This window comes from Pseudonaja textilis, chromosome 2, assembly GCF_049901715.1.
Source record: "Pseudonaja textilis isolate UNSWEBS1 chromosome 2, rPseTex1.2, whole genome shotgun sequence".
Classification (NCBI taxonomy): domain Eukaryota; kingdom Metazoa; phylum Chordata; class Lepidosauria; order Squamata; family Elapidae; genus Pseudonaja; species Pseudonaja textilis.
Window position 1 is genome coordinate 9,559,274 of NC_141991.1, and position 20,035 is coordinate 9,579,308.

The window sequence follows — 20,035 nt, forward strand, 5'->3', positions numbered from 1 at the left end:
TCTTCTTTTTCCATTAGTCCCATTTTATGTTTAATTATATCCATTTTTAACTTAATGTCCTTTTTCTGTGGCATTTTCTGTAGCTCTTTTTCAAGTCCTTTATACTCATCCTCCAATGTCTTAGAAGCTAGTCTTTTCGTGGTATTTCTTTTCCTTGTATAGTCTATTATCAAGCCTCTTGCATATGCCTTCATTGTATCCCATACGTTCTGCATTGATCTGTCTTCTTTTTTATTTTCTATAAAGAAAAAAGCCAATTCTTTCTCCATCCTCTGTATGAAGTCCTTTTTCCTTTAATATAGTATTATTTAACATCCATCTAGATCTTCTTCTTTGTCCTTTCCATTTAATTGTCATTGGATTGTGATCTGCCCAAGTACTTGTTTCAATATTTATTTCTTGGATATTAGCTGACAATTCTGTTGACATCCATATCATATCTATTCTGGACCATGATAAATATCTGTTTGAATAGAAGGTGTATTGTTTAGTCTTAGCATTTCTTTCTCTCCATGTATCTTTTAAATTTATTTCCTCTATCATTTTTAAAAAGGATTTAGGGAGAGTCTTTCTGTTTTGCTTTGTTGTTTTCTGTGCTGTATAGTCCAATTTATTGTCTACAATTCCATTAAAGTATAGTATTAGTATAGTCCATCTCAATTATTTTCATATGTAGTTTTCTATAAAATTCTTCTTGATTGTCATTCGGGGCATAGATTGCAATCAGGAGTGTTTTCATAATATTGACCATTATTTCCACCATTAGTATTCTTCCATCTTCATCAGTATAGATCAATTTTGCTGGGATAATATCTTTAATGTATAGCACCACTCCTCTTTTCTTGCATTGTGTCAAAGAAGTAAATATTTTCCCTAATTTTGGCTGTATCAACAGCTGTTCATGTTGCTTTTAAATATGTATTTCTTGTAGGCAGATTATATCAAATTTTAATTTCTCTAATTTATGGAAAGTTTTCCTTCTTTTAACAGCTGTCCATTTATGTTAATTGCAATCAATTTTTTCTCTTCCATGACTATATTTTGTAGTTAGGTTTAGCAGCTCTCGTAGATCTTGGTTCACATTGTTCTTTAACTTCCACCTTTCTGCCTACTGAACCTTCTTCTTTTTCAGTCGCTATTTGGCAGTCCTCTTGGAATTCAATTAGTGACATTTCTTTTTCTGTCTCCTCCTCTTTACCTCCAAAATATTCTATACAAAATAATTCAGCTTTCTCAACTGAATCAATTCTATGTCTCTGTTCTTGCCATGTGAACATTAAACCTTCTGGAATCAGCCATCTATAATTCACCTCTTTTTAAAGTAGAATTTTAGCCAGAAATTGGTATTCTCTTCTCATCTGTGTCACTCTTCTGGGTACTTGTTTCAGGACCACAATCTCCTTATCTTTATATTTCAATGTTTTCTCTCTTGCCACTTGCAATATTTGCATTTTTATGGCTTTCTTTGTAAATCTGATGTGAACTTCTCTTGGTAAGCTATTTCCCATTGCATATCTTGTAAAAACTCGATAAACATCATCTATTCCATCCATCATCTTCTCTTTGGTTATTTCCAGAGCTTCAGTCAAAATTTCTATCATTATCTCAGCTAGCTTTTGTCCCTTTTCTTCCTCTATGTTTAGGAATCTGAGATAAAATTCTGATCTGTCCATCTCCCATCTCAGCATCCCACTTGTATCAACCACAGTTAATCTGCTATCAATATCTCTGATCTTCTTGTCTCTTTGTTTATCTTCTTCATTTTTTTGGAATCTCTTGTCATACTTCATCATCATTTGTTGAATGTTCTCCACCTTTTCATCAGTTTTCCCTGTTCTTTGTTCAATGTTCTCTTTTCAACATTCTGTTCTTATTTGTATATTTTGAATTCCTTGCATAATCATCTGCAGTGTCACTTTTTCCTGTTCTTTTTCTTGCTGTAACATCATCTGTATTGAGCGTTGTCCTCCAGATGATGAAGAGGAAGAAGTTGAAGGACCAGGCGCTGTTAGTTTCTTACTCATTTCAGACAGTTCAAAATCGTCAGGTTCTTCTAAACCTTAATCCACTTTGTGAAATAACCAATTGTAATTCCAAGTAAAAATAGTGGGAAAGAGAAGCCAAATAATAACAATAACAGCAATAATAATAATAATAATAATAATAATAATAATATTATTCAGGTTCTTGTATACAATCCAATCAATTGGTTAGATAGCAGTAAAAAAACTCAAAAATGGAAAAAAATTGGTAAATCCTGGAAAAGGCAGAAAAATAGAAAATAAAAAACTGAAGAAGAAAAGAAAGAAGTTCTTCAGGTTCTTCAACACCTTAATTCAATTAAAAAGTCTCAGGTATGAAAGGATGCATAAAAAAAAGAAAGCCACACACAAATAAAAAAACGCCAATATGGAAGTTAAATAGAAAAAAAAATACAAAGGAAGGAGAGAGAAAAAAGAAGAGACTACTCCCTTAAAAAAAAAAAAAGAAGGAAAGCATTAATACTAAAACTTTTCCTTTAAAATAAAATGCAAACGTAAAAATTAGACTTCAAAAACAAAAAGAAAGACAAAAACAAGTTCCAAAAGGCCAAAGATCCAAGTAGCTATTACAAAAAGTAAGCTATTAAGGAGGGGGTTTGTTAAAATAAGAAATAGCCCAGCTTAAAAAAAGTAAAAAGAGCACACTGCACCTTATTTAGTTATCCATGGCTTTTGTTTAAATTTATAACTCTCTTCTCCAGAGTCTTATCTTTTTTTTTCTGTAAATTTCAATGCCAGACTCCAGCTGTTGATAGAAACCCAGAAGAGCACCTGTAATAATACTCTCCCATGCTCTTCCCTCTATCTTATCAAACAGGCAATGTCCTTGAAAAGAAGTCTCGGTTCTTTCTCAGCTTTGTCTGGTCAAGGGAAAAAAAGAGATAGAATATTTCCAAGCCTCTAGTTGGCAGTATTACAAAGTTTCTTCTGCTTTCACTTTCCCCCTCCTTTTCCAAACAAGATATAATAAAAATTAATTAAAAAAGGAAAGTGATATTTAAAAAGATGACTCTCTAGCCTAAAATATTATAAAGTCGAAAAGGAGAGAAAGAATAGGTAGAAAAAAAACCAGTCCAGTTTCAAAATATAAAATCATATATTAAAAAATCCAGCAAAGAGAAAAAAAAATACTATGACTTCCTGTTTAAAATCGCTGCTTAATCACTTCTGTCTAAAATTTTGCAGATTCTTTCTTTTCCTTAGGGTGTCCTTTTAAATCTTAAAGTAAAGAAAAAATTATCAGCAAACTGGCACACTTTCTCTTTCTGTTCTCTTTTGTTTTGGAGCTGTCCTAACTTCAGCAGCTTTAATGGCTGCCACTTTGCCGCTGACAAAAAGAGCTCCTTCTGGATCTACCAGGGACTTTGTGGTATCCCTGGGATTGACAGGACATGCTCACCATTCACCATATCTTTGGGATGGTTTAGATCCATTTGGACCATCCAGGAGCAAAGATATTGGCAGCGATCTCAGACCTCCAAGATCGCATGCCATATCGTTGCAACACCAGCTCCGCCCTCTCAGCCCCAGATCCATCTTGATTCAGATTCTGGTCTGCCACAGCTTGGTGCCATGGAAATGGGAGATTAGCAAAGGGAGGCTGTGGGAATGGGAGAGTAGCGAAGGGAGTGTAGCCACAACAACATTCTTTTGGCAGAATGTGTGCTTTTCATTCTACCTGGGACTAGACTGTAATAATCCTTTGACTGCTTCTGTCAGGGTTCTGGCAGAAGCCCTAATTAATTAATGAACCTTGAGCCAAGTTTCAAAAGAAATCCAATTATTTATTATGAGTAACATATCAGCACTTTTCCCAAGTGCAGTCAGCTTTGCCCTACATAATTTACTGCCCACCTATATGACCCTATTTCTCCCCTCCTCCCAGAGTGTATCATAAATCACACTCTCCAATAGAGCAATTTCAATGGGCTGTAGAAAACATGCCCCTCCAGCTGACTCTGGTAACCTGAGACAGAATCTAGATAATAATATGTGTGGGGAATGTGCTTCTGGTCCTAGCAACTGAACTGCTCCCGTCAGATCTCCCTGCCTTCCTTCTTATGGCAAGTTGAGAGCAAGCCAGGAATGCTTTATGAGTTGACAGCTCCATCTGTTCAGATAGTGCCTTTTTTGGTCAGCTTCGAGTGACTATTGGGTTTATATCTCTTGTTACTGATGTTCCAAATGTTCTTCTGGAGGCTCTTCTTTAAAGGCATTGCCTGAGTCCTTGCTCATGAAAAGGAGAGGAGAGGAGAGGAGAGAGAATCAAGAGTTGGGGTCAAGCTAAATTTTGTTCTTGACCATATGGGAAGAGAGTCCATTTGCTGTTTATATAAAATAGAGGAATGAATTTTGTTGTCCTCACTCCATATCCAACTTATCTTCATTTCCATCTAACATTTCTTTCTTCATGCTTATCCACTTCAGCTGGCATAAGCGACTCTCAATGACTATTCATATGTACTTCATTCCATTGTAGACTGGTTCTCATTGATGCCTTAAAGCATTGACAAAAGGCTGAGGTCCAATTTTCAAGAGGTTGAAAAGTGGAAAGGTAAAATAATGGAATTGCCTTTTTTCCTTTCTTCCTCCCTCCTTCTCTCTCAACAAGTTCATTGATGAAATGGTGCCATTAAAAAAGGGAAAAAAGAAAACTAATATTAAGAGGTTCTAGCTGGAGGAAAATGAAGAAACATATTGGCTTCATCAACAAAAAGTCATTTCCAGCAACAACGATAATTCCAAAACAATGCCTTTGACTAAAGGATGTGCTAAAGGCAGATCCTACTCTTGCTCTTTTTCAGATGCAGACAAATGTACCCAATGTCCAGACGATCAACATCCAAACACCAGTCAAGTTCACTGTATTCCCAAGATGAAAAGCTATCTTTCTTATAAGAAAAATCTGGGATCATCCTGACTGCCATTGCCTTGTTCCTCTCTTTAACCAAGGCTTTGGCTTATGGCTCTTCATTAAATTCATGGAAACAGCAATTGTCAAAGCCAACAACCGGGATCTCTCCTCCATCCTCCTGGTCTCCCTCCTGCTTTCCATCTTTACCTCCTTCCTATTCATTGGCTGGCTAAGGAGAGTAACCTGCCTCCTCCAACAAACAGCCTTTAGCATTATATTCTCAGCTGCCATTTCTGCAATCTCGGCCAAACCAATCATGGTGGTGTTAGCCTTCTTTGCCACAAAACCAGGGAATAAAGTGCAGAGGTTGCTGGGGAAGAGCTTGGCCAAGTCTATTGTCCTTTCTTGTTCTGGCCTCCTAGTTGTCATCTGCAGATATGGCTGGGCACTTTCCCCCCATTCCCTGACATGCACTCCCAATCTAGAGAGCTCATCCTACAATGCAATGAAGGCTCTGTTCCATGTTCTATGGTGCCCTTGGTTACACGGGCTTCCTGTCCACCATCTGCTTCACAGTGGCTTTCTGGCCAGGAATCTCCCTGGAGCATTCAATGAAGCCAAGCTGATCTCCTTCAGCGTGCTGGTCTTCTGTAAAGTCTGGGTGTCCTTTGTGCCAACCTACCTGAGCACCAAGGGGAAGTACACAGTGGCTATGCAGGTCTTCTCCATCTTGGCCTCCAGTGCTGGCTTGCTGGGCTGCATCTTCATCCCCAAGTGCTACATCATTATTTTTAGGCCAGATCTGAATACCAAAGAACAAATAAAAATAAAATTTAAAATGACTTTTACAGATCTATTATTCTTCAAAAAATGCCATTTAGTTTAGTGGGCTTGATTAATAGTTTTCAATCATTTAATGTTTGTTTGTTTGTCTATTAAACCTAAATGCTGCCCATTTTGGCTATAAATGACTCTACACAGCTTATAATCAAGAAAAAAGAATGACTAAAATAATAAATAGTACAACATTGGTTTAAAATTGACAAAGATGGGAAGGAAGGAAGCAAGATGCACATGAAGGAAAGGTATTCCTCATATTCCTAAAACTATTCATATTTATTTTCCTCTATATTCCTAAAGAAAACCAATAACAATATACCAACTTTTATTTTTAATCACAATAGTGTTGGTAAAATCAGTTTGTGAATAAATGAGACTGTTTTGTAGGCAAATGGAAACATAAGGAATGTAGCCTTGCAGTTCCTAGTGACTGAAGATGCAAATATTTCTCATATCTGAGACTACTTTTCTTTGCAGATAACACAAGGGCAGGAAGTAACCAGAGATTTATTATGTTATTATTTATAAATATGGATGGCTCATTCATTGCTCCTCTTTTATGTCCTTTTATGTCCTGTTGAGGGCAATCATCTCTGAGGTGTGGCCTTACTCCTGAGTCAACCCTGCTTTCTCAATTTTCTTGTCTTTTGGATAAGACTGCACTCCCAGTACATGTTTTTTTTTTCTTTTGAGTAATTCCATATTACCAGAGGAGAAACTTCTTAAGATTAGATTTACAACTCTTGAAGTTTTTTTGACAATGTTATTACAGTGAGTGCTGGTGCTTAGGTCATTTGATATGAGAACTCCAAGGTCCTTGACAGAGTGAGGATCATCAACGAGGTCATATCCACCTAGCTTCGTATTTGGTGCACTGATTTTTTTTACCAATGTGTAGCATTTGTTGGTCGAGATTTGGAGTTGCCAATTATTTGACCATTCAGACACATAATCAAGGTTGCTTTGAAGGATGATAGCATTGTCAGTAGTGTTGAATAGATTTATGTAATCCACAAAGAGAACGCAGTTGCTTATAAGGTGATCGCAAAGTTCATTTATTTAGAGTGTAAAGAGTGTGGGTCCTAGAACGCTGCCTTGGGGGACACTGCTGTTTACTGGTGCAGGGTTTGATAGGGTGTTTTGGTTGCTATGTGCTGAGGTTTCCAGGCCTGCCAGAATAAAAAGCAGTTAATCAAACCTTTTATTTCTGTTTCTTGGTTTTGGAAGATTGGACACATGACACTTAGCAGAATGTCCTCAGGCAAGAGTTTAACTTAAAGTAAACTGTGAAACCACAGGAATGCAGCCAGAGATGGTTCTTTCTTTTGCTTTTAGCTAAGGCCATCAGGATTAACACAATATTTTTATTTATTTATTTATTTATTTTGATTTGTTAATCACTTACAAAATAATAGGTATAAGTATAAATATGAGTAAGAATACAGAAAATGGGTACAATTAAAAGGGGACAATAGGACAGGGACAGGAGGCATGTATGGTGCACTTATGCATACTGAAACTCATTTCCACCCCTCCCAGTGGCTAAGATTAACCTCTTCCTCCCTGAATGACCGAGTCCAAAGAAATTATCAAAAGGAACGCCATCAGACCACCATTGAAATATTTGAATCTCAAAAGCTAGAAAAGGTATTGTCAGCTTTGGAAGCCATATTAGCACCAGAAGCTTCCATGCTGCCACATTCTTGAGCTTGGGGATGTGGGAGGGGGGATTTTATGGAGCGTTTGTAATTAGACATAATAGCATTTTTCTTTAGAGACAAGGTCATTGTTAGGAATAACAAGGTTACCTAATGTAGTTTGGGTAAAATAATATATATAAACTATGATTGTAAGTTTAAGTGTGTGTCACTTTAAACTGCAAAGCATGTAATTTTGGGTGTGGGTGTTGAACCGCCATAAGAGGGAACAAGAGAACCTGACAATTGTTGACGATTCCTGACGATTGACTGGTTTGATGAATTGATGGTTTGTTAACTGCGTGTTTCCCTACTGCTGAGTTGCTGAGTTGCTGGAGGAAGAGAGGAGTTTTGACTTCTTTATATCTCTACTGCAATTCCTGGACTGATATTTGTAAGTTTACTGACCTCTTTTTCGACACTGGAATTTTTCGACACTGGAATTTGCAACTGAATAATCCCTGGACGGACTGAACTAGTGAATGATATATGGACTTTTTGACTATGCTATAACTCTTACTGGAATAAACTATTGAACTAGCATGGTGTATCTGTTTTACTGAGTGTAAGCTACAAAACGTCTATCTCACATATTTTGCCTGCCTGCCTGCCGTACAGATTCTGCTAGGGTGTATCCCTAACAGTCATGTTATTTCTGCACCTGGATGAGGAGTGGTTGAAGGGAGGTCTCAAGTTGGAAAGGATGGTGATTGGGGCATGTGATGGAAAGATGAGTGCAGGGGATGGATTTGTAATTTTTAATTATTGGAGGAAAACCCAGAACTTTCAGTTTCAGGTTTTCCCACATATGCCAGCATGACAGCTCAAATAAAATGGAACTTTGAGAAAATGCCTGTCTTGGACTTTTGCTTTTGGAGTTTCTTTTCCTGGAACGCTGACAGTATAAAAACTCCAGTAACTGTTTCACTGGTCAGCTAGTTAGAGCAGATCCCATTGCTGAATTGTCACTTGTTCTCCAGCTTCCAAAATTAAACTTCTTCCTGGCAGTTTGAATCCTTGCCTATTTGTCCTTGAGCACTGATGGCTCTAGCCGGGCTGGAGGAATGAACCCGGGATGAGCTTTTCTTCCCATACTTGGGTCACTTTTTTTTCTTTTGTACAACAATCTTTTTTCTCTCATTTGTTGTTGTTAGTGCTGAATGTGGTTTTTTTCTGTTCTCTATTTTATTTTTTTAATAATAAAACAAAATATATATGTTTAACGTATTGTTTAATAAACACTGCAGTGAGGTCTGATTCTTTGCTTTGGGTCCTGTGTTTTGATTCCAGAGAAACTGGTATCAGAAGTGGGATTCACAATTATTGATCTGTGACCAGGGATAACAGATCAGACGTATGTGTTCTGGTGAGTTTGTTCCCATGTCGTTTCCTGCTATAAAAAACCCAAAACCATTTTGGAATGTATTTAAGGCAACAGTCTGTGTCTAAATGTTTATTTTGATCAGGGAGGTTGGTTAAATGTCTGTGGCCACTTTTTCATTCCAATTCTCAGCCTCCCCTGGCCTTGAATAAAATTTTATAAATGGATATAAAGTCCATATCATCCAGACTTTAAATGAAAATTATCAAAAGTTTTCTCTGTATCCAAGAAGATTAACACAGCTTATTTTTCAGTATCTTGTTGTAAATATTCTATTACATCCAATTCAACTCTCACATTGTCTTTTGTCTTTTATGTAACAATAGACATTGATCTTCATGAATAAACTCTTGAAAAATATCTATCAGCCAAAACTAATATAAACAGTTTATAATCACCATTCAATAGTAAAATTGGTCTATAATATATAACTATAAGAGCATTTTCTGGAAGCTTAGACTTCATGATTAGGATTTTAAAATGTGATTGTCAGGGTTCCGACAAATGATCTAATCAAATCATGAGCCTGAAGCCAAACTTCAAAAGAAATCTATATATGTAGCACTATATATACAGTATTGCACTCTATCCATTGCACCAAACTTCAAAAAAATGTGTGTGTGTGTGTGTGTGTGTGTGTGTGTGTGTGTTTGTTTTCTGAGGTTCTCGTGGGTATTTGTATGTGGATCTTTGGTTGTTCGGGTTTTCTCCTGTGGTGGGGCAGGCAGTGCAGGGGATTTCATATACTCCTTGGTTTTCTAATTCGATTTTGTCTTTGGGATTTCTTAGGATGGTGGATATTTTTCTGTTTGTGCAGAATGCTGTTTTAATGTTGTGTTTTTGGAGGATCTTGCTGATTTTGTCTGTGGTGCCTTTTATATATGGGAGGAGGGCTTTGCCGTTTTCTTGTTCTCTGTCTTGGATTTTGGTTGGGGTTTCTTTTTGGATTAGGTGGGTAATCTTCTTTCTTTGGAATCCATTGGCTGTTAGTACATTGGTGAGAGTATGTAGTTCGTTTTTTTGGTGTTGTTCATCAGCTAAGCATTTTGTTCTGGAGATGAGTGTCTCAGCTACGGAATTGATCTGTGCTGGGTGGTGGTGTGAGAGTGCATGTAGATAGCGGTTTGTATGTGTTTTCTTCTCTCACCAACGTATGACACCAGACCCACACCCATGAGAGCCACACAAGATGCCACCACCACACTTCCATGTAGAAAATAGACTCACACCCACCCAGAAGAAGATGCAGCACGATCACGAACTCGAAGCCAAACAGCAAAATCACAGCTCACCAACTCAAATCCCCCGGCAACTAAGACTAACCTGAGCACAACCAAGTTAAAAGGAAGAAGCAGCTGCAATCTCACATCACTCTGAGAAGCACAGAGCCGAAGAAAGAAGCCTGCGAGAACCTCAGAAAACATATATATGCATCACTACCCACTTCAAACCCCTCCGAGCCATACATGAAGCAAACCGACACCCACTATGAAGATGCAGCACGACCACGAACTCGAAGCCAAACAGCAAGATCACAACTCACCAGCTCAAATCCCCCAGCAACTAAGACTAACCTGAGCACAACCAAGCCCCCACCTGAACAGAACACGCCTCCAACCAATCAGAACACGGCTAACCCCCAACCAATCAGAACACAGCCAAACCCCCTACCAATGAGAACACACCCCCACCCAATCAGAACACAGCCAAGCCCCCACCCAATCAAGTCCCACCCCCACTGGCAGTTAAAAGGAGGAAGCAGCTGCAATCTCACATTACTCTGAGAAGCACAGAGCCGGAGACAGAAGCCTGAAGATGATGAATGAGACTTCATGAAACGTTGCCTAGATACTTGAATCATACAGTTGCCGAAGATACAAAGATCCACATACAAATACCTGCGAGAACCTCAGAAAACAAATATATATATATATATATATATATATATATATATATATATATATATATATATATATATATATATAATATATATATGTGGATCTTTGGTTGTTCGGGTTTTCTCCCACATAAGATTGAGTATCTAGGCAGCGTTCGATGAAGTCTCATTCATCATCTTCAGGCTTCTGTCTCCGGCTCTGTGCTTCTCAGAGTAATGTGAGATTGCAGCTGCTTCCTCCTTTAACTGCCAGTGGGGTGGGACTTGATTGGGTGGGGCTTGGCTGTGTTCTGATTGGTTGGGGTTAGCCGTGTTCTGATTGGTTGGAGGCGTGTTCTGTTCAGGTGGGGCTTGGTTGTGCTCGGTTAGTCTTAGTTGCTGGGGATTTGAGCTGGTGAGTTGTGATCTTGCTGTTTGGCTTCTAGTTCGTGGTCCTGCTGCATCTTCATAGTGGGTGTCGGTTTGCTTCATGTATGGCTCGGAGGGGGTTTGAAGTGGGTAGTGATGCAGCTGTAGTGCAGCTTCTGGTCCATGGTCGTGTCTCATCTTCTGAGTGGGTGAGAGTCTGTTTTCTACATGGAAGTGTGGTGGTGGCATCTTGTGTGGCTCTCATGGGTATGGGTCTGGTGTCCTTCTTCATGTTAGGTACTCGTCTGTTCATGAAGGCGGGTTTCCAAATGGCTGGAAGGCGGGAGGTGTCATCTCGTTTGTTCATGCTGTGTGGGCGTTTTTCTATCTCTATGGCTTCTCTGATTATTCTGCTGTTGAAGTGTTCAGTTTTGGCGATAGTTCTGGTATTTTTAAAATCAATTTCATGTCCTGTGGCTTTGAGGTGTTGGACCAGGGAAGAGGTCGTTTCTTCTTTTTGATTGAGTTCTTATGTTCTTCAATGCGTGCATTTATTCTTCTGTTAGTTTGTCCAATGTATGTGGTAGGGCAGGCAGTGCAGGGGATTTTGTATACTCCTTGGTTTTCTAATTCGATTTTGTCTTTGGGGTTTCTTAGGATGGTGGATATTTTTCTGTTTGTGCAGAATGCTGTTTTGATGTTGTGTTTTTGGAGGATCTTGCTAATTTTGTCTGTAGTGCCTTTTATATATGGGAGGAGGGCTTTGCCGTTTTCTTGTTCTCTGTCTTGGATTTTGGTTGGGGTTTCTTTTTGGATTAGGTGGGTAACCTTCTTTCTTTGGAATCCATTGGCTGTAAGTACGTTGGTGAGAGTGTGTAGTTCGTTTTTTTGGTGTTGTTCATCGGCTAAGCATTTTGTTCTGGAGATGAGTGTCTTGGCTACGGAATTGATCTGTGCTGGGTGGTGGTGTGAGAGTGCATGTAGATAGCGGTTAGTATGTGTTTTCTTCTGGTAGATGGTGTGTCCTAGGGAGCCATTGGATCTTTTGTATACCAAGACATCTAGGAAGGGAAGTTGGTTGTTGGCTTCTGTTTCCATGGTGAATTGTATTTTGGGGTGTAGGCTGTTGAGGTGTGTGAGGAAGTTGTTCACAGCCAAGCCCCCACCCAATCAAGTCCCACCCCCACTGGCAGTTAAAAGGAGGAAGCAGCTGCAATCTCACATTACTCTGAGAAGCACAGAGCCGGAGACAGAAGCCTGAAGATGATGAATGAGACTTCATCGAAACGTTGCCTAGATACTTCGAATCTTACGTGGGAGAAAACCCGAACAACCAAAGATCCACATATAAATACCCGCGAGAACCTCAGAAAACATATATATAGTCTGAGAAGCAAGAGCCAAAGACAGAAGCCTGAAGATGATGAATGAGACTTCATCGAAACGTTGCCTAGAATACTTGAATCTTACGCAGGGAGAAAACCCGAACAACCAAAGATCCATATATATATATATATATATATATATATATATATATATATATATATATATATATATATATATATATATATATATATATATACAGTACTGCACTCTAACCATTGCCCCACAGAGGCTCATAAGACAGATATACTGCCTGAAGAATTCAAAAAGGCTCAGTGGACATTTTGGAATTTTACTATACATGGCTGGGGATACCTCCATTCATTATTTCAGAAGCCTTTTAATTATTTCAAGCATAATCACAGCCCCACTTATGAATGGAGAGCAGTTTGACCACTTCCTTATGTGTGGAGAGTTGGAAAATGTTGAGACTTAAAATTCCTCTAACTCATATTTATACATTTCTGTTGAAATAATTCCTCATTAGGAGAATGGGCGCATACAGGGAGACATATTGAGAGTAGTGTTTAAATAATACACACACAGCACACAGATACACTGTCCAGTAAATGTAGGTTTTTACTTCCAGAAACTTTAAGCAAAGTTCAAACAAGCAGTCCAAAGTCATTCACAGGTAAGGCAGTCAGTGTTCAATTCACGGATAATCTAGTAACCAAGTCTAGTGTCAAAAACAGTTCAGTATCAGACTTACATCAAATCCAAAATATCAGTCATTAGAAGGAACGGCAAAACTCTCCAACAGAAGGAAACAGAGACTCACTGGGACTTCTTCTGAGACAAAGACTAGGACAACCCAGGCTTCTGGCTCCTTCTTATGGCCGCTTGAGAACCACACCCAATTACAGATTTAGTATTCTCTTAAAGAGGCAGTATTAAAATGTCTATCCTGGTTTATATATTATCCAACCCAAATAGCTGTTAGGTGACTTACATTCCTAACAATTTCTCCTGGTTGTAAGATGCTCCTTTGTATTGAAGTCTGGCCTCAGAATGATAATGTAGCACTTGGGATGAAGACGCAGACCAGCAGACCAGCACTGGATGCCAAGATGGAGAAGACCTGCACAGCCACCATGTATTTCCCTTTGGTGCTCAGGTAGGTGGGCAGAAAGGAAACCCAGACACTGCAGAAGACCAGCATGCTAAAGGTGATCAGCTTGGCTTCATTGAAGGCCCCAGGGAGCTTCCTGGCCAGGAAAGCCACTGTGAAACAGATGGCAGCCAGGAAGCCCAGGTAGCTGAGGGTGATGTAGAACATGACAACAGCCCCTTCGTTGCATTGCAGGATGATCTCTCCAGGCTTGGAGTGGAAGTCGGAGTCAGGGAATGGGGGAGAAACTCCCAACCAGATGGAACAGATGAAAATTTGGACAGAAGAACAAGAAAGAATGATGGAGTTAGCCAAGCTCTTCCCCAACCATCTCTTCACTCGGTTTCCTGGTTTTGTAGCCAGGAAAGCCAGCACCACTGTGATTGTTTTGGCCAAGAGAGAAGAAATGGCAACTGAGAAGATGATGCTGAAAAACGTTTGCCGGAGAAGGCAAGTAGCTTTCCTTGGTTGACCAATGAAGAGAAAAGGAGACAAGAAACAAAACAGGAGGGAGAGTAGGAGGATGTAAGAGAGATCCCGATTGTTGGCTTTGACAATGGGAGTTTCTTGGTATTTAATGAATATGATTAACACGAAGCCTGTAGTTATAAATAAGAGTAGCACAAAAGAGACTAGAATGATGCCCAAATATTCTTCATAAGACAGGAAGGATATCATTTTGGGGATACATTGAATTTGGTTCTGATTTGGATATTTATCATCAAGACACTTGGTGCATATTTCTGTATCTGAGAAAAACAGAAAAGCAATGTATATATTTTAAATATTAAGAGCCATGGTGACCCAGTGGTTAGAAGTAAGTACTACAGGCTAATTCTGCTGACTGCCAGCAGTTCAATCCTCACTGGTTCAAGATTGACTCAGCTTTCCATCCTTTTGAGGTCAGTAAAAAGGGGGCCCAATTTGTTGGGGGCAATATGCAAATAATGTTGACATTGTAAATTGCTCAGAATACTGTAAAGCACTGTGAAGTGGTATATAAATCTAAGTACTATAGCTATTAATATTCCACCCTTTTACCTTTCAATATATACTTTATTTAGACTAGAATATTTTCCAAGAAGCATTTCCTAAAATCTCCTGAGAAAAAAAGTAAGAAGAGTATCATTTTCTAAACAAGTATCAATATTTCAAATATGTACACTATGAAATTGGGAGAAGTGCTAAATTTCCTGTGTAATTCTTGAAAGGAACCTAAATTATTAGAGATAAATAATGAATCAGTTAACTTTTCTAGGCAAACATCCAGTAGCTGGCTTCTAGCTGGCCTTCTTCTTTTTTTTTTGAAAACAATTTTATTGGTTTTTTTTAACAAACAAACAAAACAGACAAAACATAAAAGCATCAGCTCTCTTCCATACTTATATACAAACAGTGTGTCAGTTGGTTCATCAGTTTTGTGCATTCATTTCGTAGTCTCAATTACAATTATGTTACATAATAACTCATATTATCAATCCAAACTTATATATCCTCATATCATTATTTTTTAAAAAAATCATTTGACTATACTTTTATTCATTCATACTTTATGAGATAACTATAATTTAGGTAATTTATTCTATAACAAATCATATAATCATACCAATTCTATCCTAAAAAAAAAACACTTTATAGATGTAGTGTCAAGTAGCAAAAGAAAAAGAAAAAACAAAGATATTCCTTATTATCTAACATTCTAAATATTCTATTTTTGTATTTCATTGTCCAACCATTGATAGAAAAGGTCCCAAATTTTATAAAATTGTTTATCTTCTTGCTCTCTAATTTCAAATGTCAATCTACTCATCTCGGCACATTCCAATATTTTCTTAATAATTTCTTCCTGCAATGGAATTTTCACATTTTTCCAATTTTTTGCATGTACAATCCTAGCCGCAGTTAATACATTTACAATCAAATATTTCAAGTCTTTACTGTATACATCTGGTAGGATTCCCAATAAAAAAAGCTCCGGTTTCAAATCTATGTGTTTCTTTGTCATTTTTTCCAACCACATGCGGATTTTAGTCCAGTATTTTCTAGCGTCCTCACAAGTCCACCACATATGGTAATATGAACCAGGTATCTGATGACATTTCCAACATTTTTCAGATTTATTCTTGAACATTCTTGCTATCCTTGTCAGGGGAAAATGCCACCTGTAAAACATCTTATACAGATTTTCTTTATAAGCTGTAGACATTGTCATTTTATAATTTTGCGACCATAGTTTCTGTCATTTCTCTAAATCAATCCCATATCCAAAATTCCTCCCCCAAGCAATCATAGTTTCTTTAACTTGTTCTTCCTCTAGCTTAATTCCCAATAAGTAACCATATAGTTTTTTAATTTTTCATCAGTACCTGTCAAAATCTTATCTAAATCAGTCTGTTTATCATAAAATCCCTCTGTTTTGGAATCTTCATCACACCTTGAGTGTATTTGTACATATGAAAACCAATTCATCTTTATACCTTGTTCCTCTAAATTTTGTATCGATTTAAGTTCACCCTTTTCATCTAATAATTCCCCATATCTAACTGTTTGTTCCTTCTTATAAATTATAGGATAAGAAAATGCTTCTATCGTCGATAACCAAACTGGAATTTTCAAATAACATTGTTTTTTTTAATCTTCTCCCAATTTAACCACAAAGACTCCCGTATATAATGTCTTCGAAAATAGCCCTGTGTTTTGGTTCCCTTGCACCATAGAAAAGCATGCCAACCCAACAACAAATCATGACCTTCTAGTGTCAACAATCTAGTCTTAATGTTATCCATTCCTTAACCCACATCAAATTTGCAGCTTGGTAGTACAGCTCCCAATTAGGCAGGCCGAAACCTCCTCTAGTTCTAGCATCTTGCAAAAGCTTTAGCTTTATCCTCGCTTTCTTACCTTGCCATATATACTACAACACAATTTTATTTAGGTCCTCAAAATAGTCTTTTCTAATTGGTATTGTTTGAAACAAAAATAAGATTCTGGGTAGAATATTCATCTTGATTGTTGAGATCCTCCCTATTAATGACAGTTGTAAATTTTCCCATTTCTTCAAATCTAGGGCTATCTGTTGTTTAAGTTTGATATAATTATTCTCTTTTAATGTACTACATCTTGATGTCAAATATATCCCCAAATACTTAACCTTGTTCGTAACTTGGATTTTCAGCAGATCTGCCAATTCTTCTCTTTGTCTTAGTAGCATGTTCTTTGACAAAATCTTTGTTTTATCTTTATTTATTTTCAAACCAGCCACCTCACCATATGTCTCTATCTTTTCCAATAGCTTCAAAGCTGTTTCTATAGGGTCTTCCAAAATAAAGACTAAGTCATCCGCAAAGGCTTGTAATTTAAATTCTTCCTTTTTAATTTTCATTCCTTTTATAGTTTTATCTTCTCTAATATTTCTATTCAACACTTCCAGAGTCAATACAAATAGCAAGGGAGAAAGGGGACATCCTTGTCTTGTGCCTTTTCTTATGTTAATAGAGTCTGTAAATTCTCCCTCCATCATTACCTTTGCTGTTTGCTCATGGTAAATTGCTTCTATTGCTTGAATAAATCTTCTAGAAAAACCCATCTGTTCCAATAAGAGTAACATAAATCTCCAATTCACATTGTCAAATGCCTTTTGGGCATCTAAGAATATCAGAGCCATTTGCTTTTCAGGATGCACCTCATAATATTCCAAAGTGTCCAGAATTACTCTCATATTATCTCTAATTTGTCTCTTTGGCAGAAATCCATTTTGATCTGGATGGATAAAATTATTCAAATATTTTTTAAGTCTTTCTGCTAATATTGAAGCAAAAATTTTATAGTCTGCATTTAATAAAGAAATCGGTCTATAGTTCTTAATTTGCAGTGGATCAGCCTCCTCTTTTGGAATAAGTGTAATATAAGCCTCTGACCATGTTTTAGGTATCATCTTCTTTAACATAGCTTCATTCATAACATCTAAAAGTGGAATGCTCAATGATTCTTGTAATATTTTGTAGAATTCTGCAGGCAGCCCATCTGGACCTCGTGCATTCCCATTATTTTGTTTCTTAAGTGCTTGGCTTAATTCCATCGTTGTTATGTTACTTTCTAATATTTCTTCAGTCTCTTTGGATATCTTAGGTAAGTTTGCATTCTGCAAGTACTGTTTGACTTTTTCCTCATCAATATTCTCTTTCTTGTATAGTTGTCCATAAAAATCTCGGATAATTTCCTTTTTCACTTTATTGCCATAACAAACTTGACCTTGTTCATCTATTAACTGCGATATTTTCCTCGACTCTTTCTCCTTTCTCAGCTTATATGCTAACCATCTACCTGGCTTATTTGCATCTTCAAAGTAGTTCTGTTTAGCATTCCTAATTTTCTGTGCCAGTTGTTCTTTCTCTATTAAGTCCATTTTATGTTTAGTTATGTCCAGTTTCAGTTTGATGTCTTTTTTCTGTGGCATTTTCTGTAGTTCTTTTTCAAGTCTTTTATACTCATCTTCCAAGGCTTTAGTGGCTTGCCTTTTCCTAATATTCTTTTTTCTTATGTAGTCTATTATCAAGCCTCTAGCATATGCCTTCATTGTATCCCAAACATTCTGCGTTGAAGTATCTTCTTTTCTATTTTCTTTAAAGAAAAAGGCCAGTTCTTTCTCGAACCATTGTGTAAAGTCCTTCTCCTTTAAAATAGTATTATTTAACGTCCATCTCGATCTTTTTTTTTGTCCCTTCCATTTAATTGTCAATGGATTATGGTCTGCCCAGATACTTGTTTCAATGTTTATTTCTTGGACACTAGATATTAATTCTGTTGAAATCCAGATCATATCTAATCTGGACCATGATAAGTGTCTATTTGAATAGAAAGTATATTGTTTGGTTTTAGCATTTCTTTCTCTCCATATATCTTTTAAAATTAGTTCATCTGTCATTTTAAAGAAGGATTTAGGAAGTGTATTTCTGTTGTGCTTTGCTGTTATTGTTATATAGTCCAGTTTATTGTCCACAATTCGATTAAAGTCTCCCATCATAATTATATTAGCATAGTCCAGTCCAGTCATTTTCATATGTAGTTTTTTATAGAATTCTTCTTGTTTATCATTCGGAGAGTAAATTGCGGTCAAAAGTATTTTTATATTATTATCCATCATTTCCACCATTAATATTCTTCCATCTTCATCAGCGTAAATCAATTTTGCTGGGGTGGCCTCTTTAATATATAATACCACTCCTCTTTTCTTACATTGAGTCAGAGAAGTAAATAATTTCCCTAGTTTTGGCTGTACTAACAATTGTTCATGTTGTTTTTTAATGTGTACTTCTTGTAAGCAAATTATATCAAACTTTAATTTCCCTAATTTATGAAAAATCTTCCTTCTCTTAGCAGCTGAATTCAGTCCATTTATATTCATTGTAATCAGTTTTTTCTCTTCCATGATGATATTTTATATTTAGGTTTGGCAGGTCTTGTACATCTTGGTTCATGTTGGTCTTTGATATCCACCTGTCCACCTATCACACCTTCTTCTTTTTCAATCTCCATTTGTTCCTCTTGGGATTCAATTAATGGGACCTCTTTTTCTGCCTCTTCCTCTCTCCTTCCAAAAATTTCTGCGTAGAAGAGTTCTGCTTTCTCAATTGAATCAATTCTGTGTCTCTGTTCTTGCCATGTAAACATCAATCTTTCCGGGATCAGCCATCTGTAGTTCACCTCCTTTTTCAATAGCACTTTGGTCAGAAATTGATATTCTCTTCTCATCTCTCTCACTCTTCTAGGTATTTGTTTTAAGACCAAGATTCCTTTGCCTTTATATTTCAACATCTTCTCTCTTGCTGCTTGTAAAATTTGTGTCTTGATGGATTTTTTAGTAAATCTAATGTGAACTTCTCTGGGTAGGTTATTTCTCATCGCATATCTTGTAAAAACTCGGTATATCTCATCTACTCCATCCATCATCTTTTCCTCTGTTATTTCCAAAGCATCAGCCAAGATTGTTAGTGTTTGGGGATAAACCCCCAAGCAGAGTATGCAGCAGCAGTCCAGCCAGGCAGGCAAATGAGAGAGAGAGTGGGCCCAAGAGTATACACACACTGGAGACAAAAACACTGTTTGTGGTTTTAAAATAGTTATTTAATACACACAGAGAGTAAGAAGTGTCATTCAGTCCATATATCATTATCCAGTATATCCATCCAGTTATCAAGTCCATTAACAGTAAATACAATGTCCTTATCTGCTTGTAAGTCTTCTCCTCCCGATACCTTTCTCTCAAAGACAACGCTGAATCCTCAGCTCACCAAGCAAACAGTCCTTGTGTTCAGTTGAAATGGTATCTGGCACAGTAGCCTCCAAAGTAAGCAGATAGACGTTCCAGAACAGCAGGCAGCAGACCAGGAACAGAACCAGGTGCATCCAGAAGCAGGGTCTATTACGTTTCCCTTCCTACCTTTATTACTGCCTGCAACCGCACCCACAATGACATTGCAGTT

General features: G+C 37.3%; 2 protein-coding genes across 2 annotated transcripts in view; both read right to left on the reverse strand.

The window, feature by feature from the left end:
- The window catches only part of LOC113452183 (vomeronasal type-2 receptor 26-like), a 193,539-nt gene that overhangs the window by 72,436 nt on the left and 101,068 nt on the right, over positions 1 to 20,035 (reverse strand). The window lies entirely within an intron of this gene.
- Positions 12,653 to 20,035, reverse strand: part of LOC148126692 (vomeronasal type-2 receptor 26-like) — a 29,568-nt gene continuing 22,185 nt past the window's right edge. The window contains exon 4 of the mRNA XM_087928327.1: positions 12,653 to 14,302. Within this exon, the coding sequence (XP_087784453.1) occupies positions 13,449 to 14,302 (854 nt within the window). The 3' untranslated portion in view covers positions 12,653 to 13,448. The remainder of the gene's footprint in view (positions 14,303 to 20,035) is intronic.